The sequence below is a fragment of the Vigna unguiculata genome, chromosome 9, assembly GCF_004118075.2.
Source record: "Vigna unguiculata cultivar IT97K-499-35 chromosome 9, ASM411807v1, whole genome shotgun sequence".
Classification (NCBI taxonomy): domain Eukaryota; kingdom Viridiplantae; phylum Streptophyta; class Magnoliopsida; order Fabales; family Fabaceae; genus Vigna; species Vigna unguiculata.
In genome coordinates this window covers 34026814-34044840 of record NC_040287.1, presented here as the reverse complement: position 1 = coordinate 34044840, position 18027 = coordinate 34026814, and the positions used below count along the sequence as shown (strand labels likewise).

The following is an 18027-nucleotide window of genomic DNA, read 5'->3' as shown; positions in this document are numbered from 1 at the left end:
TGCATATGTCATGAAATTGCAACGACCATGATTAATTAACGTGCATGAGAAATAAAGTATGGAATGTGATATATACGTAGAATTTAAAGTAATAAAGAAAACATGTCATTTTGTATAATGTCAAACTAAACTTATAAGATTAATTCATATTGATCTTGTTGACTTAAAATAAGTCACGACTAAAGGTGGTATAAAATATTTTGTAACATTCATATATGATTACTTTATATACGTCAAAGTGATAGGTGACATGCTAGATTAGGACATGTAAATTTTGCATATGTCATGAAATTGCAACGACCATGATTAATTAACGTGCATGAGAAATAGAGTATGGAATGTGATATATACGTAGAATTTAAAGTAATAAAGAAAACATGTCATTTTGTATAATGTCAAACTAAACTTATAAGATTAATTCATATTGATCTTGTTGACTTAAAATAAGTCACGACTAAAGGTGGTATAAAATATTTTGTAACATTCATATATGATTACTTTATATACGTCAAAGTGTACTCAATCAAACATAAGGATGAAACATTTGATATGTTTCTAACTCACAGGATGCAAGTACAAAATGAAATAAATTGAAAAATTCAAAGGATTAGATCGAATAAATGTAGTGATTATGTTTTTGTTAACTGATTTTTGTGTTGAAAAGGTATTACTCATGGAGTAACCCACCATATTTACTTGAATCTAATGAAGTAGTTGAGAGTAAAAATATGACTTTTAAAGAAATGATGAATGATATGCTTATTAGTTTTAATGCTCCTGGTAATCTGTAAGGAGAAAAAAATTTCACAAAATGTTACTTTTACAAAATAGGGCATGACATAAGAAAAATGGTAAATTGCCATATGTTGTGGAAAAATTGTCATCCTAATCTTGGATACCCATGAGACTCGGTGTTTAGCTAAAGTAATATTATTTGATCATAAGAAAAATAAAACAGGTTCTAAAACTTTTGATTGCATGTTGTTAAGTTATGTAAAACATAATGTTACATGTAAATTCTTATTTTTAAAAATGATGTGATTGAACATAGTAGTATAGTATAGACAGAATTATTTTTTCATTAAAGATTAATGTGACATTTGAAACTAATAATGATGACATGTGTGAGGATTTGAGGAAAAGTAAAAGATAAATAATAATACTTGCTTCATAGATTATTTTTATGTTTATACGTTTGAAAATGATATAGAAAGCTTTTTATATGTTACCAATGCTCGAAGTGTCCAACATTAGCATAAGGCCATTAAGACCGAGATTGATTCAATTAAGAAAAAAATAATATTTGGACTTTAGTAAATATACCTAAAAGAGAAAAACCTATTAGTTGTAAGTGGATTTAAAAGAATAACACATACACACACGCACATATATAAAACCTAATATAGATTATTTTGATACTCTTGCCTAGTGACTAGGATTTTATTTATTCAAGCGTTGTTAGCTTTAGTATTCATTTATAATTTAATTATTCACCAAACGGGTGTTAAGACAACCTTTTCGGAGAGTGAACTAGAGAATAAAATTTATGTGACTCAACCTAAAGGGTGTGTAATTCATAGTTAAAAAAATAACACAATATGTAAACTCTCAAAGTTTTTATATAGATTGCAACATATACCAAAATAATGACATGAAAAACTTGATAGTATTTTATTTTGTGTTGGTTTTCAACTAAGGATTGATGAATGCATGTGCTTAAACATGGAAATGATGAATGTGCTACTATATATTTATATGATGATATACTAATTTTTTGTACATGCTATGATATAGTTTGTAAACAAAGTTGTTTATGGGATCTAAGTTTGAAATGAAGGACATGGGAGAAGCCAATGTGATTTTAGGAGTTAAAATCATAAGGAATAGAGGTAATGTATTAAGAAACTTCTTATGAAGTTTGAGTATTATGACCTTAAACTAGCAAACATCTCTTATGATGGTAACTCTAAATTAAATAAAAATATAGAAAAATATGCTCAAATACTTAACTTATTGTATTTAATGAGTTTTTTTAGACCAAACATTATGTTTGCAATAGGTAGACTAAGTAAGTACACTTAATCTCCTAATAAAAAACATTTGGATGCACTAACAATATTCATTAAATATTTAAGAGGTACAATGGATTGTGTCATTTAATAATATTGGGTTTCCTATGGTATTAGAATGGTACAAGGATATTAATTGAATATTTTTGTGAGACAAAATCCACTTATGGGAGTGATGCGATTACATAGAGATTAGTCATGCAAAGAATTATTACAAGATCAACAATGAAATCAGAGATTGTTGCTTTTGAGATGGTTGGAACTAAAGTTGGTCGAGTGATTGAAAAGCTTTTTAGCAAACATCCCATTAGGAGTGAAACCAAACCCATTTGTCTCAATTTATTGTGATCGTTAATTAACACTAGCTACAACTAAAAACATAACTTACAATGAAAAAACCAGACATATGAAATTGAGCTACAATTTGGTAAAACATTTGCTAAAAACTATAACAATTTCCACTTATTATGTTAAAACACATGAATTATAATAAATCATCTAACGAAACCCTCAGAAAGAAAAATGACTTTAGAAACATTGAAGGGAATGAGACTCAAAGACTTGCAAACAAACAATTGATGAAAACTCAATCCCTGTGATTAGAGATCCCCGGAAATAAGACTCACATGGATAAAAATAAGTCACTTGTTAGTTTTGGTAGCACTGAAATTATTTTGAAATAAAATGTCCATTTCTATGGTGTATGAAAGTGCTAATTAATGCATTATTGAGAGGCTAAATTTTGTAGTTAAAATTCAATGTTTTATAATAATTTTAACTCTAAACAAATTTTTTTAATGATTTTCATATTCCTTATAGGTGACATATGATTTATAATACACATTTAATGAAATTACCTATAGAAGTGTCGAGTAAAATCGTTTGCATGAGATCTTGACAAGATCTTTAAAGCACTCGTGAAATCCTAGCAAGCGCATAGTCTAGTAAGCGCAACACAACAATATCAACAATGATTGTGAGGGTATATTATGATTGATAAACTCTTTGCACATACTAATTGTTTGAATTCATATAGTCTAATATACAAACTACAATATGTGTTAAGTTCCTCAATCTATGATTGGTTCATATACTTGTTATACTAACTTTGGTACATTATATCTTATATGAGACCCAATATTTTCTTCGTTCATTCTTTATATTTCGCGTCTTTTGCAACATGTGGAAGATTATTGTGAAAATAATAGCATTGCAAAAGATTCTAAAAATTTCACAATTGTTGGAAATGTTACTTATATACTGGGATTGGGAAAAGATTCACAATGTAACAGTTCCATCTTGTTATATTTGTTGGAGATCTCCTTTCCACGCTTCACAATTTTTGGAGATCTCCTCTCCAAGTGAACTTCCATGAAGCGTAGATCTATTATCGCAAATCACACTCTTATGCTCCAAGTAATGCATATTCGTTATGCAGGTCAAAGGGTTTCAATCGCGAGTTGCACTTATTCCTTTGCAAGTTCTCTTTCGTGGATCATGGGGTATATGACCATGTACTCCACCTGTAAATAAATGCTTTTATGCTCCTCTAAATAACCCATTGTCTCTCATTTTCATCTATTATGTTTACTTCTTTTATTGTATGTTATTTGTCCTTTAGAGTTTTCTTACTAGTTCTAAGTTCCAAGTTCCTAAAAAATATTTGAGAAGTTCATTTTGTATTTTGAGAAGTTTGAACAATATAGAATAAATCCTTAAAAGCAACAATCATCCACACCTCAAGAAAATGAGTGTATTTGTGCTTTTAAACAAATTTTCAATTACATGAGTAAATAAATGTAACCTAAATGATATTTTTATTTAACATTTTGCTTAAATGTTTACAAATTTTGAAGTATCATGTATTCATTTTAGATGTTAGATTAATATGAGTAATTATCCGAGTAGACAACATTTTGTAATAAACTTTTAAAAGCAAATTCCTTTTTTTTTTAATATTTGTACACATTAAAGAATATGGCTTTAACATATTTAGGTCTAAGATTATATTTGATTTCATGTAATTGAAATTTTTGGAATATTTATGCTCAATAGCTATAAATTTTAGGGTTAAATATTTTTTTGGTCCCTCAAGTTTCAGTGAAATTTGGAATTAGTCCATTTTCAAAACTTTTGACCAATTTAGTCATTTATCTTTAAAAATACGTGAATTTAGGTCTTTTAACCAAGTTATGTTAAGTTTATTTGACGTTTTAAGCGCATTTCATGATAGTATTTGAATTGTTTACACAGTTTGATACATTTTCGTTTCAGTGTTAACTCAAATATTATTATAAAATGCGTTTAAAATGTCAAATAAAGTTAACAAAAGTTGGTAAGAAGAACTAAATCCACACATTTCTAAAGATGAAAGACTAAATTGGTACAAAGTTTCGAAGATAGACTAATTCCAAAATTCACTTAAACTTGAAGGACAAAAACATATTTAACCCTAAATTTTATATCTATAAATTTATAACTCTTCTTACTTTATACGTGTTATTGATTTTGATAGATTAAATTGTTTAAAATGACTTAGATAAATGAAGGTTCTATATTAGGACGACCTATTGTAAAATAATACTGTATTATAGTCTCAAAACTAGTTGTTTATTTTATTGTAAATTTCGTAATTATTATCGTCAATGTTAATGACACTTCATGTGCTAAAAACTACATGAAGTTTTTTAAATGGGAAAATGTTAAATAACCACGTGAAAAATCTTGTGTAGGCATTAATTGTTTAGAGAGAAATTCATTAACCTACCTAACACTCTCAATTTTCTCCGATAAAGATATTCCGAAAAGATTCTTAACAAAAATTAACACGAACTCTTATGAATGATCTCACCTCTCCATTTATAATATCATACATATATATTGCTAAAGAAATGAGGCTAAAAATTAAAAAAAGTAATTAATGATCGGTGTTTTTAGGCATCGATTAAAATAATTAATAACATTGAGATTCTTTAATCAAAATCCATGTCTGAAATGAAATGTTTGGAAAGTAGAATAAATCGATTGGGTTTTTAATTAAAAAAAATACTTATATTTCTTGAGTCGACATGATTGGAATATCAGTTAAATTTGGTAATAATATTTTTAAATAAAATCTTATTGCCTATTATTCATGGGATTTAAAAAAAAATAAAATGCAGTGGGGGCAATCCAAGTCATGCAAGGGTCGTCGATGTGGCACCGCGTTTTGTGTTTCCAGTTCAACGACGTTTACTGGTCTTGTGCGTGCAGTCTTTCTTCACTTTCTCTCTCGATCAATCCCTCATTCCTCTCTGGTCAGCTCCGTTTACTTTGTCCCTCTTCAAGCGCTTTTCGTTTCTAACATCGTACCAATACACAAGAGCCATAGAAAACTACAAATCTTTCTCTACATCTCTTCAAACCCTTCAGTTTCACAACCGATTGCTCAAGCCATTGGCGGCGTCGTTTTAGATGGATTCAGATGCATCACCTATCTCGGATTTTTGAGCACCGCAACCGCACCAAGGCCATGGATCGCAAAAACCCGCGGAGGAAGCCCAAGCTCGAGCGCCGCAACGCTCTCAAGTACTCTGAATACGACGCCGGATCGTCTACCTCCGACGAAGCACTCTACACGCGCTCTATGGAGTTTTACGACCGCACCAGCTTCCGAATCGAGGGCGTCGAGGGAGAGTTCGATCGAATTTGCCGGAGTTTGGGCCTCTCCGGCCCAGAAGACTTCTCTATTCCCGCTGCGGCCTGGGAAGCCATGAAGTTTCGTTCCTCTTCGGATATCCTCCCGAGACTGAATCTCGAAAACCTCGATATTCCCGAGGAAGAGGAAGAGGACGAAGAAGAAGAAGAAGTACCGAAGGTAAACGAGGAGAGAATAGTAAAACCACCAGAGGATAGTGAATTTAGTGAAAAATTAGGAGATGGGGTTAGGGTTTTGGAGGCAGATGAGTCGAGCACTGGTATTAAGGGTGCTCGTCCACCGATGCTGAAGCCGCCGCCGGGGGTGAGAGTTCAGATGGTGGATGATAGCTCGTGTTCCACGTGGGACCTTTTGAGGGATTTGGCTCCGATTGGTGAAGGGTTATCGTTGAAGCACTCCGAGCATACGAGGGAAGTAGAGAATGATGCACCGCTAGGGGGAGTAGAGAGGGAGGTATCGGAGAAAGAAGAAGGGGAAGTGGATAGAGCGAGCCCGAAGAGGGAAGAGGAAGAGAATGTGGATAATGCAGCGAGGATTGCGGAGATCGTGGCTGGGCTTTCGGAATCATGTTCGTTTTCCACGTCGAACGAAGATGATTCTTCTAGTAGTACCACGGATCATACCTCCAACAATATTTCTCCGCAAGGGAGAATCAAGCGGATTATTACCGCCGGAAGTTGGCAGAAGGGTGAGTTTCTTGGGGGTGGCTCGTTTGGCACCGTTTATGAAGGAATTTCTGAGTAAGTGCATTCTATTCACCCTTCACTTTTCATTCTCTCTTATGCGTCATCATCTATACTCTTATTTTTTTATTATTTATAAATTTAAAACTATTATTATTATACGGGATTTGCACTTGGAAGTTCATGCACAATTACATACATGCATTATATAAACATTTCAATGATCCACATAGATACACAATTAGTTTTTCTCTCCTTCAGCCAATTTATTTTATCTGGCATTCGAAAAACTGGTCTACTTTAGCACGTGCGGCGTGCTTCCCTTTCCTATTGTGGCTGTGGATATTTGTTGTGATGTTTTCCTTTAGTGGTAGTTGGTAGAGAAGGTTTTTAAAACTTAAAATTCTATTACGTTAAATGCAATTTTGGAGATTTCCAATTTAAATTTTGAATGAGGTGGATGGGATTGACGGCGGGGTTAATGCGTTTGTAGTTTTGGAGTTTATGATTTGGATGTAAGGTTAGTTCAAGAATGTTGCTGTGTGAGTGTGAATACGAAAATAAAATAGGTAAGGCTGTGCTGTTATGGTTTCTGTCAAATTAAGAAGTGGGTGATATGATGCACCGATAACACGTACCCAGATCCGATATTTACTCAAATGTTTTAAAATAAAGAGTAGGTAATGGTTATCTTGAGCAGAATTAGTAAGAGCGAGACTTAGCTGTTCTGTAGAAACTGATACTTTTTTATGGTGTTCCAATGATAACACAAGTAATCTTTTTTATGGTGTTCCAATGATAACACAAGTAATGATTATTACACAATTTTTTTAAAGATGAATGTTACACACTTGTGTCCAATAGGTCTTGAACCAACTCGTTGAATCTGCAGGTTGACGTCTTTTGAATTGAGCTAACTGATTCAGCAATTGTCAGTTTGTGTCCTGAAGCAAACTTTCTTTTTGGGTGGGAAGGTGGAAAACATTTTGCAGTGTATCTGATAATATTATCAAATATTTCATTTCTTCTCATATTTGGCCAGAATAGGAGCACAAGGGCTTATGATATATTCGAATTCTATTGCTTCCCTTTTTGTTGAAGACGAGCTAAAATGGTTTTTTTCCATCTCATCCAATATGTCTGCATCGTTTATTAACTTCCAGATTTTGGTTACCTAATTCAAAAATGTTAGTCAGTCGAGGATATTCAGACAAAAGAGCACGATGACAGCGATCCTTTTATTTTGTGTGGGGTTGTCTTTGTGTCCAATGTCTGTTTGACGTGAGATGAAAACTAGTGTGTGTGTGAAGTTTCTATTGCTTTTGATTTTCTTTGATAAATTTCCTAAAAAAAACTTTCTACATTTGATGTCTTAACCATTACCCTAAAGACAATACTTAAGAAAACTGTTCTTTTAAACATTTAATAGTTTCATGCTGTGTAGGATCCCTGCTATTGTCTTTTTTAATATACTTTGTCGGTAGCCTTTTTTTGAGTAGTGATAAAGAGAATTTCTGAAATTAAATTCTGCAAGTTTTCTATTATTCATCCCGATTAGGAAATGACTTTGACCTTTTTAGATTGTTATTTGGACACTATGCGAAATTGATGCAATGGTACAGATGGCTTCTATCTAGTTGAATAAACAATTTAAAACATATTTAAAATCTTAGTTAAAGAGAACTATAGAAAAAATTAATGAAGTGAGCTAGATTTTGCAGGGGCAAGACATTGTAATTGCGATTTAGTGCCAGATTTTTGTCAAATCCAAAAAACATCTCAAAAGATAATTTTTAATTTAGCATCTTCCTATCAAATTGCTGCTTCAATTTTTTTTTTTTCTGTACAAAATTGGAAGCCAAGCTTTACAACGATTTAGCATCTATTTATGTTATTGTGCAAGTGATATCTACTAACATGTTATTATGCTTTCTGAATCACTGTAGTGATGGCTTCTTTTTCGCTGTAAAAGAAGTTTCATTGCTCGATCAGGGGACTCAGGGAAAGCAAAGTGTATATCAACTGGAGCAGGTGAGGGGCTTACACTTTTTTGCTTTATAACTCTTTTTTTTTGCACGCTTTTCCAATAATGGAATACTTCTTTGAAAAGTTTTATCAGATAAATATTATGCTATCTTGTGCAGTACCCCATTAGATCATTTGAGATGTTACTGTTCTTCATGCTTCTCCCACTATGTTTATTTTCTCAGATTTGTCTTTTTCTTCTGTCTCAGGAAATAGCACTTTTGAGTCAGTTTGAGCATGAAAATATTGTTCAATACTATGGCACAGAAATGGTACTTTCTTCTTCTGATTTCCTTTTCTGTCTTATGCTCATTTTTACATTTCCTTGCTGTTTACAGGTTGAGATTTGCTGTTTTGTCTCGTTTTCTTCTGTTATGTTCAAGTTCATATCTTCTTATTGTTTACTATTATTTTTAAATCTATTTGGAAGTTGTCATCACAGATTTTGCCAATGAAATCAGGTCCTATCGCATTTCAAAGACTCAAACTTCTTACAAGATTTCTAATATAAGCGGAATGTTTGTAGTTAAGAATCAGGGCGTGATGTTATGATGGGCCATGAAATGTAGTCTAATGTTTGTATGGTGAAGGATTCACATGACTGCAATTACTAGTAAAATAAAATGCAATTCTAATAATTCAAAATGATTTGTATTTTACACTTTGCTCAATGTTTTACAGGATGAATCAAAGCTGTACATCTTTCTTGAGTTTGTAACCAAAGGTTCCCTTAGAAGCCTCTACCAAAAGTATACTCTTCGAGATTCCCAAGTATCTGCCTATACAAGACAGATTCTGCATGGTATGAAGTATCTTCATGATCGAAATGTGGTTCACAGGTGACTATATTTTATTTTATTTTTTTAATCCTGTATATGACTTGTACTTTCCATGGTAATCATGGTTTTGAATCACACAGTATGGTTCATTTCTCTAGAACGATGCTGGCAAGAGTTCTATGGTTCTTGCTTTCCTTTCTTCAAAAGAACTTTCACTTTTTGCGTCCTGTCTTGTAGTTGCAATATATACTTTGTAAATAACTTGTGGCATTTGTTTTATTTTCTTCTTGTTATTTGCCTGGATTGTTTTTATTTTTTGGTCAAATTTTGCTCTATTTTCATTGTTTGAATTGCGTTTTACTTATTTGGCCAAAGAAGAGAGTTGAGGAGTGAGTTGGACAGAAGAATCTTGGAGGGAGAAGATGTCCAATTATTTCCGTGCCTCAAACTACTACCTTTTGATGCTAATAGTCCGGTATTTGTGGATGGCCTATTAGTTTCTTCCAGTTGTTAGTTACGTTGGGCTTCAAATTGAAATAATTAAAAACGAAAATCATGTTCTTCAATATCAGACTAAGATCAGGTTGAATGGTTACATGCATGTGGGAAATTTCAGTTTTGCAGATTTTGTCTTTGGGTTATTGCTTGGGTTTCATTTGATATCCTATTTTATGCATTCCTGTACCAGTTATGTAATTGGGATGAAACTATCATTGTAAATATTTTCTAAATTATATTTCCCCGATTTAAGGGATATCAAATGTGCAAATATATTGGTGGATGCAAGCGGATCTGTCAAGCTTGCAGATTTTGGATTGGCCAAGGTATTCATTCTCTTCCATTTATGTTTCCTGATCTAGGGTTTCTTTTATTTCTAGAATATTTTGATATCAGTTATAGATGTCTGAGTAATGTTAAATTTCTTATCATTTCAATTTTTCTGACTTCATTTTATGATTTGTTTTTCAGGCAACCAAAATGAATGACGTTAAATCAATGAAGGGTACAGCATTCTGGATGGCCCCGGAGGTTTGCCTTCAATCTTTACTTTTGACCAGAACAGAAATACTTTATAATGGAAACTTCTGCCAAATCTATTAATGGAGCGTGTACATGGCTCCAAACTTCAAATTCATTTCCTTAACAGTAACTGGTTATGTTAATAGCTAGATGCATGACTCTGACACTAGTTTCCGCTCACTCTCATTTATATGTAAACTGTACACTTATTAAATGAAATTAGTTGTCACAGTTAAAATTATTTGTATTCATTGTGCTACTGGTCTAAAACCCTGAGTCCAAGGAATTATTCGAACTCCATCGAAATAAATTCCGTAGTAACATTAGATCATGTCACATTTTGTAAATGAGATTATTAGAGAATATGAAAATTTTAATTTTTACCTTTTTCTTTGCTTTGTCCCATTTTTTACATATGGCTTGATCAATGTAATAAACAGCTGGATGTAATTATTGATAGTGGTAGTGATTATACATGTCTTGTTTCAATAATTTATCGCCTTCTTATATATGGAAATAAGCTTCCCTTTGCTTTTGAAACCTTAATACTTTCTTAACTTTTCTCATTTTGGGTGTTTCGTCTTTTGATTTACTGATAGCTATATCAATTTCTTAATCTGAAATATGCAGGTTGTGAAAGGAAAGAACAAGGGTTATGGGCTTCCAGCTGATATATGGAGTCTGGGATGCACTGTACTGGAGATGTTAACAGGCCAACTTCCGTACTGTGATTTGGAATGGGTACATGTCATATTATTGCTACTTAACTTACGTTACTATTGTTAGTTCACAGGAAGGGTGATCATGCGACACGTTATTTTGCTTTTTCTGTCTCTAGGGAGGTTCTTCAGTTCTCACAGTTTCACTTCTGATTTTAATTCCATAATTTTTATTTATTTATTTTCTGTTTCATGTGTTCGCCTTTACATTCTTTTTTACTTTTCTGTTTTGTAACTATTCAGGCTAACATATATTTTGTAAAGAGTACTGATACAAATACACTTAAATAGTAAAAAGAACACCCAAAAGAGACCTACTGGTGTGATTTATGATATATTATTTTACTAATTTATATGTAATAAAAGAAGAACTGGGCAAAGAAAAATATATTTTAATGGATGTTTGTGTATCTTTTTCCATCAACTTATGAATTTTGTCTATGTTCGGTGTCCCACGTTTTATATTAGGTAGAATATTTTGGTTTTTGACATTATTAATATGTCTCAAATTGAATTATTGCTGGCTTTGACGGTTGAGTTTTAATTAATCTCTTAAAACAACAGATGCAGGCATTATTTAAAATTGGAAAAGGTGTACCACCATCTATTCCTGACTCCCTTTCGAGAGATGCAACCGATTTTATCCTGCAGTGCCTTCAAGTTAATCCAAATGATCGTCCCACCGCTGCTCAACTTCTAAACCATTCATTTGTCCAAAGGCCACTTTCTCAGACCTCTGGTTCTTCGTTTCCTCATGTTCTTGGCCGGAAGGGTTAACCATGCTATCTTCAACTATGAAGCATTATATGGAGGTAAATGCATACTGTCTCATTTTTCCACGAATTTTCTCTTTTTATCATGGCACCTGAATTTATATACAAAAATGGCTGTTTTCATACTTGTCTATCCTTATAAGGCTTCCATTCATAACTCAAATAACATTGCATCATCCATTTGTGCAAATCATTGGAGTATAGGTTGAATTTATCTGTCTGAGTGGCGTATTTGATTATTTTACTCTTCGATGACAGTTCTGTCCTTCATTGCGTGTAACATTTCCAATGTTCAGTCTGGAAGTTGCTGGGGTTCATCTAGGGTCCATGACTGCAGAAATCATTCATTGGCTCGTGTTGTAGCATTCAGAGTTTGCTTAATTGCAACTTGTATCCATTTTTCTGCATGACTTTGGATCTAACGCGTGACTTGGCACACCAGAGAACTAAGTTATCAACTAGGCGATATCCTATCGGATAATTATGATCAATGTGTTATCTAATTACTCTGATGATTTGTCCGTTGTAGCAAAGGTGGAGGATCAACTTCCAGCTGAAAAAGCTAACCTTGCATTCCACTCATATTACCTGACAGGCGAAAAAACTATAGGGCTTGCTTAACTCAGGAGCAATAGTGTAGCAAGAATTGGTGACGATTCTATTTGTACATATTATTTATTTATTATTATTAGCATGTCATTGTTTGTGTACATCTTGATTGCGTACTGTTTGTATTTATGTCCAAAATTTTGTTTAATCCATTTCTTTTGCGTGGTCTCTAAACTGTCTTTGGTCTGATGCTATTGCACAAACAGATTATTTGCGGCATTTTCAATGCAAGAGAACTTGAGGATATAAGTATCAAATGCGAGTCTTATAAAAAAAGTCTTTATATTACAACATGCTCATATGCCATAAAATTAAGTTAAATGAATAAAAGTTTTTTTTTTTGTCTTGAAAACATATTTTCTGCCAACAAGTTTATAGAAAGTGCATGTAAAAAATTATAAAGTATATGTCTTACAAGACTTTCGCATAAGAGCAAAAGTTACAATGTCCAACCTAAATGTTATAAATTAGACTTTTAAGTCTAATTTAATTTTATAATTTTTAATTTTAAAGTAAAATTTGCATTTATTCATTTATTCAAATATATATATATATATATATATATATATATATATATATATTTAAACCGGTCTTATTACTGGGTTAATGTAAAACTTTCGAGACTAAAAGGTTAAATTAATTCATGTTTGCATTGAATATTACCTTAGATTAAATTAAAATTCATGTTATGATCTTTGCATTTAAGATTACCTCATTCAATTAGAACTTAAGGGAACCCTTGTATTTCACCAATTTCTAATATATATGCTTTCTCTATAAACAATAAAATTGTTCTCTTTAAATGGGCCATTTATTGAAGTGAAATTTCTTATTTATTTCACTCGGTTTGAATTCAGCTTTAAATTTTGATACATATATAATCTTTATATGTTATGAACACAAGAATTAAGATATAATTACTTATTTTATATCTTAATTTTTTGGATTTGTTCAATTTTGGTACTTGAACTTTTGAAATGTTCAATTTGATATTTCAATTTTTTGAAAAGGTTTATTTTAGTACCTTCCGTTAAATATCAATTAACACAGTTTGTATTGTGTTGTGTTGAGGTGGCACTCTGCATAAAAAATGTAGTAGAAATGTGCACGTCGATTTATTGTAAAAGGAAATTCTTAAGTAAAAAAAAATGAGTTATTACATTAATTGAAAAAAAATTAAGCAAAGAGAATTTAAATCTAAATGTGGATTTGGAAATTAGGGTTCGTGGTAGAGAAAGGGAGGACGAGTTTGAGACATTGTGGTGGAAATTAGGGTTTGTGGTGGAATTTGAAGCTACATTTATCAAGTAGATTGTAGAGGACGAAGGTGGAAGGTGTGGGGGTCGTTCATTGCAGTGGAACAAGAAGCTTTCTCTTCCTCGCCATGAAACCAAGCTTGGAAGGCACCCTTGCACATATTTAACAGTTTTTCCTCTAAGGGATACATGATCACCATTCATTGTTCTTTCACTGCTACATGCAGAGTTGTTGCCCAATGACACATACAGAGTGCTGTGTGCGGATTTCGGAACTTCATGTGTACTTGTTGCTTTCACTTCCTTCATTTCACTCTCAAAACTGTTCTCACCATCTTCACTTCAGTTTTCTCTCACACTTTTGCAAAATAGATCAACAACTTTTTCTTTTGTGTTGTTGGGGATGGTTTAGGAACATAACCAGGCTTAGAAAAAAGGGGTTTTGTTGAGAAAAATGTAGTGTAATGGAGTGTTGCCATGAGATGTAGTAAACTCTAGATATAAACAAAGGAATAATTTGAAGGAGAAGGGTAAAACATTGATAAGAGATAAACTATAGGAATAGGGAAAAGTATTCAACTTGTCACATAATAAATCATGAACCTTTCATCCATGACAATTTTGTTTCCTTCTAATTATTTGATAAATATAAATTTTCGATGCACAGTATCATCTCAACACAACATAAACGATGTTAACTAGTATTTAATGGAAGATACTGAAATGAATCCTTTATAAAATTTGGATATCAAATTGAATATTTCAAAAATTCGGATACCAAATTGAACAAACTCAAAAAATTATAATACCAAATCAGTAATTATATAAAAAAAGAAAACCAGATCAGGAACAGACTATTATATTACATCAAGTGAGTGACAAAACAATCGTTATTCTAGTATTTCATAAAAGTTACAAAACATAAATAGAAGGAAAAACTATAAGAGGGGAAGAAGGATTTCATGACATGGAAAATCTAGTAGTGGAAAAACGTTGTCAAGGTTCACTCCTTCCTCTACCCATCTTCTATTCCTTTTATGTCCTCATTTTCTCTCACCTTCAACAACGACTTCTTGTTTGATACAGTTACTTTTCTTGTCGCATGAGTTTCATTCTTTGCCTCGTTTTCCTTATTATTCGTAATCATATAAAAGATCAAATTTAATAACAATATTTTCTATCAAATATCTACTATAATATAATCATAATAAATCTAGCAAATGATAATTATTAAATCATGTTTATATCATTGACCTTAAAATCAAAAATATGAATGCCTATATATAATAACATATTCGCTCAAAGTTTTACTTGAACTTTTATTCGCTTCTATAACTTACATCATGCTTCTGTTTTCTTGTTATTTTATTGGCTTAGGTGTCAAATTGTTATTTGTATGTAGATTTTTATTCACGTTTTTTTTCATATTTATCAGTGTATTACTTTTTTTTTTTTCATTCCTATCCACCACTTCGCTTGTAGATTTGGGAGCTTCCCCTTTTAAACTACTTGACTAAATTTAGGTAAAATATTTGGAGTCTAGGTTCTATCAAAATATTTTGTTAACTATAATGGTTTTGATAATAAATCAAACTATCTTTCAGTTTCATCAATCTACAATATGGACACATCCTCAATTACCAACAACCTCAAACTTTACAAGGAAGAGACGTACAAGAGATGTGTCAAGATTGTTTTTTTTTAGATGTGAATCAATTTAAATTTATTTCAGTTAACTAGTGGCTTAAATGAGTTCAAGTTACTTTCAACATGAATTGACTTATAACTTACAAATAACAATTCTTTATATTGTTTTATCGTAACAGCTTACTACTTTTAATTACACACACCAATAATTAACTAGTTTTTAAGACTAAACTTTTGTTCAGTAATGTTTGAATGATTTTAATGCCAAACTTATTTATTGATTCAATTGTATAAATTGTTATTTTGATTTTCACTTTCTATATTTATAATATCACTTTCTTATTATGACTAATTTACAATAAATATGTGAAATAATAATAGGTGGATTAGATCATAGTACTATAATACATATATAGCATAATTGGAGAGAATAAAATAGATTTAAATGAACAATAATGGTCAAACCTGGTTACAAAACTTTTGATTAACAAAATTAATTTAACTTATTTTTAACTCGATAAGTTAATTAAATTTACTCACTTTAATATTTGTAACTAACGATCTTGAAAGTCACATTCGAACATTGTCAAGGTGAATTCCAAATTCTACAAAACAAACTCAAAACCTCAATTCAAAAACCACAAAAACGAGTATTGTTTTTACACCTCACACTAATGTATATATAATTCAAATCACAAAAAAAATATATTTATGTTCTTCCTTTTGACATGAAAAAAATATTTTCGTAACCACCCACCCAACACTTGAGCAATTAAAAAAAAAATAAAGACAAATATATATATATATATATATATATATATATATAATTAATATAAAATAGAATTGATAAGCTCCCATCTATAAGTTATGAATTGATAAGCTACTCGTTTGTTTAGTAATTCAGTTATTTAAAAAATTTAAAATTCTTTATATTAAAATATTTGTTTGGTTAAAGTAATTAGAAATAAATTTAAATGTAAGGAATTTTGTATGCTATTTCAAATTAATAAAATAGAAGAATATCAAATATCCATAAAAATAAAAAAAAAATTGATATTCCACAACTTTTCACTTCAATATTATTCCACTCGTGAAGATTGAGTCGAGTTGGTCTGAGACGAAGGTTGACTCGAGTTCGAGTTGGCCTAGATCGAAAGTTGAGTGTGAAACATCCCAAGTTGAAGGTCGAACCAAGTTGATCCATGTCGAACTCCAGTTAAGTTGGCTCGGGCTGAAGTCGAGTCGAGTTGGCTCAGATTGAAGGTCGAGCCGATTCGGTCTAGGCTTATGGACGAGCCGAGTTGGCCGTACTGAAGTTGAGCCGAGTCGGCTAGGTCGAAGTTGAGCCGAGTCAGTCTGGACTGAAGTCAAACCAAGTCTGTCCCGAGTGAAAGTCAAAATGAGTTAACTTAGGCTGAAGGACGAACTGAATCGATCTGAGCTATAGGTCAAGTCGAGTCGACTTAGGCCGGAGGCTAGGCCTAATCAGCCCAGTTTGAATTTCGTGAGTTGACTCAGACCAAAAGTATAGGCGAGTTATCCCAGGTCGAAGGTTGATCTAACTCAGTACGGGCTCAATATTAAAGTTGAGTTTGCCTTGAAATAAAAACTAAATTCTTTATCCAAATAAAAAGATTGAAATATAAGACATTTTAATTACTCTATCCAAACAAACTATTTAAAAAATAAAAAGAATTCAAAAAGAATTCAAATATAATATATTTTAATCTCTTGAAATTGTTGAAATTTCTCGTCCAAATACAAGATAAAAGTATTTGATAAAACTAATTGATAAATATAAAACAATATAAAAAATACAACTATGTAAATTTTATTACACAAATATTTTATTGTAAATAAATATTATTACGTAAATTTAATTTATATTAATATTTATTTTTTAAAATTCTATGTGTTTTTCGATCTGAATAATTTTTTTGTCTAAACTAATCGATTGAATGAGTTTCAATATATATTTCCATTTTTTATAAAAATTAAATTTATATTTGTTAATTTAAATTACTGTTACATTTTTTTTTATTTTTATTGTCTGTAAATTTTGTATATAATGAATTAATCAAATATTAGTTATTTTAATAAATAATAATATATATTTTTTAATTTGAATTACATAAAAATTTAAAAATCAAACAGATGTTATTCACTGTATAATATATATATTTTTAATTTGAACCACATAAAAAATTAAAAAAAACTTAACAAATAATAAAAAGTAATAACTAATTATCTCTCAAAAAAGAAAATATTTTATTAATTATTTATAATTATAAATGCGTTTCTATAATTATTATTTAAGAATATTTTTTTTATAATTTTAATATCATTTTTTATTTTAATGATAATTAGAATAATTATTTTTTATTTTTTATTATCATGAGGTGAATTAAGATTAGCAATAGAATATATTAAACTATAAAAGATAATGACAAAGGTAAATAAAATAAAATACAAGTTATAAGTTTTTAAAAATAGTTTCTATCTATTAAAATGAGTTACTTTAAATATCTTATCAAACACTTTTATATCAATTAAACTAATTGGTAAGTTAATAGCTAATTTATAATCTAATCAAAATTAATTGCAATATAATAATAACTATAATAAATTATCTTTTAAATTTCATAAACACTAACTAGGAAATAAAAAAAGGTGAATATAAAAATTGTTTAATAGCAAAAGTTGAAAGTGCCGGAAGATATTATGAGTTTAATTTTCCTTCTACTAATTTG

The 18027-nt window shown here is 30.9% G+C and overlaps 1 protein-coding gene across 1 annotated transcript; it reads left to right on the top strand.

Moving 5' to 3' along the window:
• Positions 1-5246: 5246 nt before the first annotated feature.
• On the top strand, positions 5247-12548 carry LOC114163058 (mitogen-activated protein kinase kinase kinase 1-like). The gene is made up of 9 exons (XM_028047120.1): positions 5247-6506; positions 8396-8480; positions 8684-8746; positions 9156-9313; positions 10005-10077; positions 10223-10282; positions 10904-11014; positions 11557-11804; positions 12024-12548. The coding sequence occupies exons 1-8, from the start codon at positions 5533-5535 to the stop codon at positions 11767-11769; spliced, it is 1737 nt and encodes a 578-aa protein (XP_027902921.1). The 5' UTR covers positions 5247-5532; the 3' UTR covers positions 11770-11804; positions 12024-12548.
• The last annotated feature ends 5479 nt before the right edge of the window (positions 12549-18027 follow it).